Genomic DNA, 12,102 nt, shown 5'->3' with positions numbered 1-12,102 from the left:
AGATTTGATGGTGCAGATTTAATGCTGTGTTCAGTTATTGAAATGAAATCTGCTGCGGATTCGGTAAGTGTGAACATGCAGAGTGTTGCATGAATATTAATAAGGGGGGGGCAGTCATTGAGGGCCATAGCCACGCCCCAGTGCACCAAACGGTCTTATTTACGTATTGTTTAAACTGAAGATTTCATGAAAACAGCACCGAGGATGAAGGTACAGTAAGAAAATGACTTTCATTCTAAGCAGCCTGTGCACTGTGGGAACAAAACAGCAGGTTAGAGTCCTTTAACCTGCTGTTAGTTTCCCTTTAAATCATGCTTGTGATTTATCCCATGTAATTCTGTTATTAAAAATTATTGGACATTCATTAAAAATTAAACTGAGATAAATGACATCTATACATCCAAAATGCTTGTGCCCATTCCCCTTCACCCACACATGGTAACAATTTAGAGGGAAGAACATTGCCATAAATGTTGTTTCAGGATGCCACACTACAGATCTTTCTTTTCTCATCTGCTGACTCGCTGTTCATTGCAATTTAGTGAAGAGGATAAAGCACTACTCGAAAAATCCAACTCCATTGAAATCAATGGTATCTGACAATTACCTAGCACATGGAGAGTAATCAATGCAGTTAGGCAGCTGTAAAGTCTGTGCATTTCAAGACATAAAATTGTTCACAAAATGCTGAATGTTAGAAAATAGCTGTTTAGTTGTGAAAGTTTGTTGTTTGGCGAATGCAAATATATACACATGTACAGTAATATATGTTATTAGATTTTATTCTAATGTGGCTAAGGCTATGTTCACAGTACGTAAAAAAAAAACACGGCCGTATTTCATACTAATGGCCGTAGTTGAATAAACAACGTCCGTTATTTTGCAAATGATGGCCGTTGTTTGCGCAACTACGGCCGTTAGTATGAAATACAGCCGTGTTTTTTTATGTAGTTTGAACCCGGCCTAACACTGTAAAAAAGTTTAGTACAACTTAGAGAGTACATGAATCTGGTATGATCCATGTAAATTGGGCTAGATTCACATTCGCACTCTTATTCCTGTTTTTCTACTGTAGGTACAATACAAAATGAAAGTTACAGCAATTAGGTTACTAGGGGGGGATGTGTTTGGTGGTTAAAATAGCAGCCGGTATAGGGAACTGAGGATGAGAGACATCATATGGTGAATGATGTTAGGAAGTAAGAAATTGCATTCTTAAAAAAAATCACCTTTATGGACATGGTGAAACATACATTACAGCTGGCTATTCTCCTTTTATCATGAGTACATATTAAAGGGGTACTCTGGTTTCAGAAAATAGTTTTATTTAAATACAATTACCCCAAAATATGTACCTTTCTAATATAATGTTATCACTAAAAGTAGTGGCTTTGGTATGATTTTCTGTTCTTAAAAACTGAGACGAAATGGAAAATAGGACTACAAAATTTGTATTATTGCTGGCTCCACCTGCCAGGGGCATAGCTAGAATTCATGGGCCCCATAGCAAAACACTGTGTGGGCCCCATGAATCCTGTACCTTCCCTGCTCCACACACATATATACTCCTCCAGTGTTACTTTGCTCTCCCCGGCTCCCCGAAAGAACGGCAGTGGACTACTCCTGTTCAGGTGAACATGTGTATGCTTGTCCGGGGCACTGCCAGCAGCTGTCCGGGGGCAGGGGGATGCTCTCCATGCCCTCCTGCTGCATGGGCCCTGTAGCACTTGTGTGGTCTGCCTCCGTGGTAGCTATGCCACTGCCTCCTTCCCTCTAGTGACAACGCATCATCCTCTTGGGTTGGCTGGATGTTGTCTCTGAGCTCTAGCCCCACCACAAATTGATCGCTATCTTTGACCAGCCTCTCCAGCCTACTTCACCATCTCCTTAAGCAGAAAGAAGTAGGTGCTACAACTTCACTGATGCAATAGTCTGCAGTGAAATGAGATATTTTGCAACAGCTTTAGGCAGGGAAATGGCAGTGCTGAAGGAAGAGAGTAGGCAGGATGGGAGGACTATGGTGAACAGCTGAGATGTAGAAATTGCTTTACACAGAGACCTGTTATTTTCAGATCATCGGTTTCCTGGGTGCAGACCTTTTGGTGCATCCATTACACCTTTCTATTTATCTGTAAATACCTGCTCACTAGGAAGCATCATTTCAGTAAATTGGCTTTTTGCCACAATTATAATTTTCACAAACTCATAAATAACAAATATTTTCCTTTATGTCAAACCTTTTCAAATTAGACAGAATATCTATTTTCAGTGTTGGTTGCTACATAGATTTCTCTATATCCTTCCACTTAAACTGAATTAGCATCCTCTGTCTACTATACTTTAGTGCTTTTGCATTTCAGAACTATTTGATAACAAATATCCCATAAATCACCGAAAGCCCCCCCCATAATAAATTGTATGTCTGAAGCTTTAGGGCAGGAAAGTATAAGGCCCCCCTTAATATCTTAGGGTTCTATGGGCAGGGACACCCTTCAGGATTTTTCTTGAAGGGTGTCTGTGCCAAAAAACACACCCAGAATTTATAGGACATGTCCTATAATTGTCCGGAAATCTGGCATGGATTTCCTATAGAACCCTATGGGGGTATTCGGAATTCTAGAAGATAATAAAGAACACATACAATTAAATGTGGCACTGTTTTTGACAGGGCTGGGAACCGTTGCCTCTCAGCCCTGTCGATCACTCTTCTAGCCAGAGGCAGCATTATACCTCTGGCCACAAAAGGCTACTTCTTCCGTTGTCGTTCCTGTGTTGTGATGCACAAATGACATCACTTGTGTGCTCCTAAAGCCCATAGGCGGAGGGAGGAGGAGCAAGTGAGTATGTTTCTTTTTTTTCCTCCATTTTTATGGTCAGGAAACACTGATGCTTGCCTGACGCTCCTGAAAGGTTTCCTTATCAGTGTCTTCTGAGTGTATAAACAGCCATGGAAGTGTGAAGGGGGCCTTAGAGACGAGAAGTGTTGCCATCTGCCCTATTGTGTTGCACTGTTACTTCTAGCGCAGTGTTTTACGCTGCTCATAACACAGTTTATCACTTTTGTCTATTCTTTTAATGCCTTCATTTATTGGTACATCGGCCACCACATATTAACCTGAAACAATAGCTAAGGATACTGAAATCCTGATTTGAGTTACAAATATATGGTTTATATGAACAAAAAAAAAACATTTCAAATCTAAAAAGAGAGCATAATGCTAATGTAATCCTTACATGTGTGGGCAGATAAAGGTCATAGACTGTCCCAGAGTCAACATCAATGGCATGGAATCCCACCGATGATCCATAAATAACCTTTAGCCGCTGCCCATTTTCCACTGTTAGGTCGACAAATAATGGTTTTTGATGCAGTGATGAAAATGCCTAAAACAAAAAAAAAAAAAGACACAAATGGAATATAACACAATAATATTTATGTCGATATAATGATTCAGTTATTAGTATTCTAATAGGGCAGTCAGCTATCATAAAACAAAACTCATCCACTGCACCACCTTACGTTTATCCAGGTAGTCCAACAACCAACAGCCGTTCCCCATTACCTAAATGTCCTTTAAGGGTCCATTGATATCAAAATAGTATCCGCTATCCATAGGATAAGGGATAACAAGCTGATTAAATTGGTGTCCGACTGCTGGGACCCCAACTGGTTCAGAGAATGGGGACTACATTGGCAAAACTGGAACTCAACAATGTTCACCTGCCTACAATGAATACAACATTTGGGTGTACAGAAGAATAGAGAGGGAAGCTCAGAGAAGTAAATAGGCCTTATAGTACAATAGTAAACCACTTGACATGTAACAACATGGGGACTGGTGATATTACAGGTGGAGCACAGTTTATTATCCTCTGTTCTGTGTCTATGATATTATATACAAGAAGTAGTTTCTGCTGTACTGTCAATCTCTTAGTTAGTACTGTTCTCTGCTTTAACGCAGTTGAAAGGCTTTTATTGACATCACTTGTACGGTATCAGAACAGCTAATAGCATGCTGTTTAAAATGTTACAAATACGTAGGTGACAGAAAATAATACTGGGTCACTTGTCTATTGTGTTTGATTATTACTTGTCAGATAGTTTTCAAGCAGATAAAGAACTGGATAACACAGTTTCAGACTGGAATGAAAGAATAGAGACAAGGAGAGAGAGAGAGAAAAATAACACACTTTTTTGGGAGAAAAAAATGCTAGTATACCACATTTATTATGTGTTTTAGACACCATTTACGTTTTATCCGACAAAGGATCTAGCGTAGTTTAGGCCACCTAATAGCCTGTCTAAACTTAAATGGAATCTGTCACTAGGTTTGTGATGCCTTAAATAAGGGAAGCATAAACTAGTGACAGAAATGCTCAACAAATCGGTGTATTACTTACATCTGTTCAGATGTTCTCCTAATATGCAGGAGAATAGGATTCTTGCCACACCCCTCCCCTGCCCTCCAGCTGCTGATTGACAGCCGACTGCCTATATAGAGCATGGATAGATAACTGCCAATCAGCAGCTGGTGGGCGGAGTTTTCTGCTTCTCATGAATATTGAGGACTACTGGGCTCATGCACATAATGGAGAGGACTACTTATTGTCCATGTATTCAGGAGTAGATCTCTGAATCAGCTGCACAGAACAATCTAAGTGATGCATCATTTTATTTGGCTTCTCTGTCATTAGTTTATGCTACCCTGAGATAGGACAGCATAATCCTACTGACAGAGTCTCTTTAAGCTAGACAGTCTAGGGGCCCTTTTAGATGGAAGAGAAGCCAATAACAAGCACCAATGTTGTCGAACGCTGCTTGTTTGCAAAGGCTTGACTCGAATAACTGCTTGATTGTGTATGCACACTACAAATTCATAACTATAAGCTGGACATCATCCATCTACAAAGGGCAATGTTAAGGATCACTGTAATATGCGATTAAAGGGCATTAGAAATAATGTTATTAAAATCTTAACTTTTAGTCATGTACATTCCTATTATATTCTGTACTAAACTTGCTGTTAGGCTAGGGCCACACTGCATTTTTGCGGTCCATTTAACATATGGGGGGAAAATGCATTGTATTGTATACCATCCATCAGGATCAATTTTCCATTGAGTTACATTATTAAAAAAAAGGATTGAAATGTATTTTTAGAAAAGAAAATTGACCACTTTTTCCTGCACGTTTAAAGTAAACAGCGGATCAGATAAACGGAAAGTAATAAAACAGCGTGGCTTCAGTCTTACTGTTTATAGATGGAAAGTATAGTCTTAGTTAGAGAGAACCCCTTGAAGATTACTGTTAGGCTAGGTTCACACACAGTTAATTGAAAGCTACAGTAAGTACGACTATAATTTTGAGTGAAACTAAAACAATGTGTGAATAGATGGAAAAAAAGGCTGTATAGCGCCAAAAGCCTTTATTTTACTGTGTGTGTGAATTTAGCCTTATAGTTAGATAAAAATATTAGAAACATTTTATTATTTGTGAATATTTTTAGTCATGTATGTGTTATATTCCGTACTTTTTCACTTTTGGTTTATATATCTTCTTGTGTCACTCTCCCGTCCCCCACCTGCAGCCATGGCCCCTAATATCAGGACTTAGAGGGCAATATTTTCTCACTTCCTAGCAACGGTTAGGGTAGGTTCACACTACGGAATCCACGTAGAGAAGCTTCGATGGAGCCCATTCGTGGCAGCGTGCCTCTCCACCGGCTCCATAGACACAATTCAATGGCCTGGCCGATTCCGCGTTCCACTGAAAGAATTGACACGTCAGTTCTTTTGACGGAATGCAGAATCCGCCCGGCCATAGAATGGTGTCTATGCCATGGGCGGAGAGGCGCGCGACCGTGAGTGGTTATGAGTAACGGAATCCTCCAGGAACTTCTCCGTGCGGATTCCGTAGTGTGAACCTACCCTTATAAAGCAATGGTCCCTCTTTACACTATATTATAGTAAAGCCTGTATTTCTTTTCTGCAATGTCTGGTCCTCAGCCAGCACATTGATATTTTAGAATTGATCATTTAAAAACTATAAAATAGCAGGCGTGCAATAGTTTCTTGATGAGGTGCAATTATTTGCTAATGTAACTAATGCTTACTATTACTGTACCTAAGGGTTTGCCACCCAGATTTCCAGAACTTGTGTGACATTGATGAATAGACTAAAAAAAAATATATGATTTTAAACTTCTTCTAAAATCTACACGTCACCCCCAGTATTCTACGTATTTACATTATGTCTATAATCTAGGCCAACTGGATCACACTCCAGACTTTTTATTACTTAAAAACTATAATTGTTCTACTTAAATTTATAATAACAGAGTTTGTGGAAAACATGTATAAACAATAAGCCTGACAGAAAATATCATGCCTCCCATGACAGTGTTCCCAATGTATGTTTCTTCCGAAATCCCTCGTTACCTTTCTCCTTAAATCTCTGTTGTTTGAGGCTGCACGGGGGATTGTATCTCAGAACTCTAAAGACTTCCAATCAGTTTGATCTAGGACCTTGCATCTTGCGTGACGCCTGCTGCTGATCCCATGGCTGATACTCAGATATAAAGAGCACAGTCTCACAAAACTAACCTTTGATTTGAAGGTTATAGCTTTGGATTGTAGTGTTCAACTGTACCGAGCTTTATACCTAAATTATTTTATTTGAACAGCAATTCTTTTGTAGATCATTCAGTTGTGCACACACAAGGAGACACCAAGTAAACTTCAGTTTCATTCAAATTCTTTGATGCAAAGCTTAAATGTTGCATTGGGATAAGATGTATATATTATGTATATGCAGATTATACTTCTTATTTTTCATTGTCAGTACATACAGTCACAGCATTTAGAGATATGCTTTGCAGCAAGCCCTGTGGACATAGAGACAATAGACTGGACCAAATCATATCCACATGAATGGGAGGGTGTTCTGGGCATGCTGTGTGACCAGTGCAGTGGTCGTTCTGCTGGTGGTGGTGGGGGTGCACTTAGACTGAGCTCTAAGCATCAGCTATTGTGAATAGATATCTTATGTGTTTACCTGTGTCATCTTTAACTGTACTCCTTTCAGTGACGATAAGAAGGACACTGTTGGACAGTGTTATGTATGGAGAAGGAAGGCTTATTTTAGTTGTAGGCTTAGGCCGGGTTCTCAATTATCTGGCAGCGTCTCCATCTGGGGCAGTAGAAAATGACTGGATGGAAACTTATCTTTGAACTGATCCCATTGATATTAATAGGACAGTTTAAAGTATCCGGCGTGTTAATAGTGCCATCGGATCGCCGTACCCGCTATATACCAGAACACTGTTTGCTGTGTTCTGACGTTCATCCTTGATGTTTAACCCCTCCTACCGTTGCACAGTAAATTAACGTTGCTGCAGTGATGTTAATTTACAATGCAGGATGACACAGGCACAGAAGTTACGCCTGTGTCATCTGCAGTGTATCTTGGCTGTCAGTGATAGCTGGGGACCCGCTGCAACTGTCAGCAGTCGCGCTCTGGTGCTGAGAGTTAACCCTATAGATAATGGGGTCATAATGACCGCTGCATCAATAGGGCTTCAGACAGAGAATTCTCCCTCTGCAGAGAGAGCCTTGAAGGTAGCCATGGACACCAGAAGCCTCAGGCTTCTGGTGTCCTGGCCATGGAAGCCGGCAGGGAAGGGAGGAAGGTAAGACCGTCGTGCGGCCTCGAGCTCTGCCCCCTCCCCTCTCTCCCCTGCCATTGTTACAAGCTTCTAACAGCGGCAGGAGACAGAGGGGGCAGAGCTAGGGACTTTAGCTTATGGGATCATTATAAGAAAAACAACCTGGGCATTGAGGAATCAATGACCCATGGTCTTGAAAGGGTTAATATATATAAAAAAAAAGATAGGACAACTGATGTATTTCTGCCATCAGTTGTGGCATCAGTTGTCAAAACAGAAGGATGCTGGACCGCAGGATAAATGTACATCCAGCCTTAGTGGTCAAAAGGAAAGTACAAGATTTTAGGATTATTTTTAAATATACTGTAGATAGTGAAATGGAAAATAGGAATAAAAAATAAAATCACAAAATAATTCTTAAAAGTATTTTTAACATGCTAAACTTGTTTAAAATAATGTAATTTTCTGAAGTCACATTCCCTTTAAAGTGTATCTGCCGTTTGTAAAAACTTTCGACATTTCGCAGAGACATGCCAAAGTTTTGATCAGTCCGGGTCTGAGTGTTCAGACCCAAACCGATCGTGAGAACAAGCGGGCAGAGGACTCCACTGCAGCGCGTCCACTCCCACTGTGTGTAAGAAAAAAAATTTATGAGCCAGACTCTTTTTTTCCAACACAGAGTAGGAGTAGACTGTGCTGTAGTGTGTCCTCTCCCCGCTTGTTCTTGTGATCGGTTTGGGTCTGAACACTCAGATCCGAGCTGATCAAAACTTTTGATATGTCATAGAGATATGTCAAATGTTTTGATTGTTCCAGGTCTGAGGGGTCAGACCTGAACCGAACGTAAAAAATGAGGTGGGAGAAGTCTGGGCGAAGTCCAGTCCTCCCCTGGCTCTGTGTCAAGTGACGAGTCGCCCTCCTAGTGTAAGTCTATAAAGCCCAACTCTTATCTGACACAGAGCGGTGAGCAGATGCTCTGCAGTGCGGACCCCTCCCCGCTCGTTCTCACAGTCAGCGTGAGTCTGAACACTCAGACCCGAACCAATCAAAACTTTTGCCATGTCTCTGTAACATGTCAAAAGTTTTTTTTTTTTTTTTTTTTTTATGATAGGTACACTTTAAGATCACAGTAATATCCTTGTATCTGTGCAGTTGATGCAATATTTCAGATTCTGGGGTCTCATTTAATCATGAATTTTGCTGCTGTAGCACAAAAACGTGATTGAGCGCATTTTTGTGTACTTTAAAATATATAATTGAAAACTGATCCATTAACTGGACAGGAAAAACATAGTGTGAACACACAACCCAAAAGAAAGTCCTGCCTAAACAACATACAGTGCAACAAAACCATATAGAAAACCAAAAAAAATTGCACAATTATTTAGAAGTATAACAAAGTCCTTTATTTACATGTACAAAAAATTGATAAAAACTAGGGAATTTCATGGGAAAAGACACAGATAACACAAGGCCAGAGGGGGAGAAAGATTTCAGTGTGGTAAATCAATATAAAATTAGAAATTATGAGTGCTGCAATACTATGTGTACCAATTGCAACACTACCATCTAGTGGTCACTGAAATTATAGCAATGACAAGTGTTTAACCTGCAATGCAGTGACAGCATGGATGTAGTGTAATATGATATAGTATAATGGAGGAGAGACTGTTTGTAACCCCTCAGCGGCCAGCCAGGTAATGAATAGAGCACCACAAGTAAGGCCCTACAGATTCCAATTCCTATGCGACCACACAAGTGAAAAACAAACCAACACTGAGATCTTACCCCCGTCCGGCCCACCAGCCCGACGCACGTTTCGCTCACTTCATCAGGAGCTAATGGGAATAAAGGACTTTGTTATACTTCTAAATAATTGTGCAATTTTTTTCGGTTTTCTATAGTGTGAACACTAAATTGTAAACTAATCTTAGGTCTTTGAAACTTTTGCATAGCTCGATTGATGTCCAAGGTGTCAAAGTAAGAGTGAGAATACATAAATGGCTTAAAATATGAGCAGACTCCAATTTACTGTGTGAGTCATCTCAGCAGTGGTTGATTTCTGCTGGACCGAGTCACTGCTATAGTCCTCACATTGGTTATAGAAAGTGCAATAATCTGAAATAAAATTAAATGAGGAAACACTTTTAGGGGAAAGAAGAAGGAAGAGGAGAAAGTGTATTTTGGAAAGCGCAATTTAACGGTAGTTGGACTGACACTGTTCAGTGCACAAGTGGCACATTTTATTCAGAAATGATGGATGACTCACCTTAAAAGCCATAAATTTATGGTATGGCTTTGGCGCCCATGCATACACTTCCACAGAGTTCTTCAGAGCAATAACAAGAAATTTTATTCTTTCATATTTAACTGCAATGAAAAAAAGAATAAGGAAATATTATGAGAAGAGAAAAAAACATCATGTTATACCTGCCAATGTAAAGGTTAAAAATAATTGTGCATTGCTATAATATGGTTTTGAACATCTACAATTTCTGTATATATACCATAAGTTGTCCAGAAATACATATAATTACCAGAAAAACACCTATATATTACATATAGCTTATAATAGTGGAAATACAGTAAATGTTCGTATGTTGGTACGAACATGGTGCTAATTTTTTCTGTTTGCCGATCATAAACAATTTGTTCGGTGATCGGAATTATTATGACAATCATTTTCGAACATGCGAACGTTTATCTCCCGAAGTACCCAACTGCGCAATTTATGCTTTGCTCCTGATAATCTGCACACATGTGCGTAACCCTAGACCGAAACGTACGCAACTGCGTAATTTACGCTTTACACGTGATAACCTGTACGCATGTGTGTACACCGAAGCCTACGCTTCTACTGTACGTTGGTTATTTTTTGGGGGAATGTTCGACAAACATTTTTTTAAATGTTTGGGATCCGAACTGAATAACGGGATGTTCGCTCATCTCTACAAGTGTATCATTTGTAAATGAAATTTAAAGCAGGCTAAGAATGGGGAGTGAAGGAAGGTTGAAGACTTAAAAGTTACACGATATCCACCAACCCACCCCACAAACCGCTGGTACTATCCATTTGATGAGAGTAAGTCCTTCCTGGTCGCGTGCTCGGTGCCTTGATTAGGGTAAAAAATTTACTTTTGATCTGCAGCAGCAGAGTCAATGTGGCGTGGTCTAAATTGTCTGTGCCCCAGTCCTGTGACATCTCTCTTTTCTTCCTCCCTGCCCTGTGCAATGTTTAGACAAGTGATAAATAACTTTGTTAGTTAAGAAAACCGCCTTTAGAGAGTGGGGGAATTCTTTAGTGTTGTCTCTATTTATATGATATTCCTGAACCCTGCTATACACTCTGAAAATATTATCTTGCTTTTTCCTCTTGTGCACACTACAATGAAGCATACCACTATTGTCTGGACTCATAGCACACTGTGATGTTTATATGACAGTATGAGGCTATGTTCACACTACGTAAAAAACATGGCCATATTTCATACTAATGGCCGTAGTTGCGCAAACAACGGCCGTTATTTTGCAAATACGGCCGTGTTTTTTTACGTAGTGTGAACCCGGCCTTAGGTTAAAGGGAATGTGTCATCAAAAAATGGCCAATTGTTTACTTAACATTTTTAGGCTAAATATAAAAAGAATTTTTGGTGATTTTTTTTTCAAATTTTCTATTTTACTATCTATATTTTCAAATATTCCTGAAATCTTGGAGTTTTCCTTCTGACCGCTAAGCCTAATAATAAGCTGACACTTTCTGTTCTGTACAGATTCTCTATGAAGATGTTCTGTATGAAGTCATAAAATTCAATTACGTCTAATAATCCAGTAAAGGGTGATGTTTAGTTGAATGTTGTCGGCTTATCAGATGCTTTTCAGATGTTTGCTGTGTTGAGAAATATGCCAACATCACTTCACATGCCGTGTAATGTAATAAACAATTTAATGGCATCTGAATTACAATACAAGAAAATGATTTAGTAATTTCATTTATTTGCAAAAAAAAAAAAAAAAGTTTATTTCTGCCTATTAAGCAATACACATGATCACTCACTGAATTGTTTATTACACCAATTTAAGCAATTAACTGTAAATGGGCTTCAGCCCACATGGTATTTATATTATAATCAGACATTTCCTGGAATTAGTTGGATTTAAAATTTGGGAGCACCTACACTCGGAAACTGTTCTGTAGAACGAATGCAAATGACCAGGTTTTCTTTTTATTGTGCTAAGAGGTGAACATCTGCTTTGGAAATGTAACAAAACACTATTATGTTGTTTACCTTTCATTTCATCTCATTTTATATTCCATTCAAGCGTACAACTGCACAACAGAATTTTTATTCTGAAATGTCAGATAGTACCATTTTATTTCTGGGATTTGTGTAGAAAAATGGTCCATTATTTAGAAAAATCTGTCGTTATTTTAGAGAGA

General features: G+C 39.3%; 1 protein-coding gene across 2 annotated transcripts in view; it reads right to left on the bottom strand.

The window, feature by feature from the left end:
- Positions 1–12,102, bottom strand: part of NRK (Nik related kinase) — a 212,176-nt gene that overhangs the window by 22,926 nt on the left and 177,148 nt on the right. For both annotated transcript variants that reach the window (XM_069942941.1, XM_069942940.1), the window contains exons 28-29: positions 9,934–10,034; positions 3,235–3,384 (exon numbers count right to left, since the gene is read on the bottom strand). In XM_069942941.1, coding sequence (XP_069799042.1) covers positions 3,235–3,384; positions 9,934–10,034 — 251 coding nt within the window. The remainder of the gene's footprint in view (positions 1–3,234; positions 3,385–9,933; positions 10,035–12,102) is intronic.

The sequence above is a fragment of the Dendropsophus ebraccatus genome, chromosome 10, assembly GCF_027789765.1.
Source record: "Dendropsophus ebraccatus isolate aDenEbr1 chromosome 10, aDenEbr1.pat, whole genome shotgun sequence".
NCBI lineage: Eukaryota > Metazoa > Chordata > Amphibia > Anura > Hylidae > Dendropsophus > Dendropsophus ebraccatus.
This window is presented reverse-complemented; position numbering and strand designations above follow the sequence as displayed.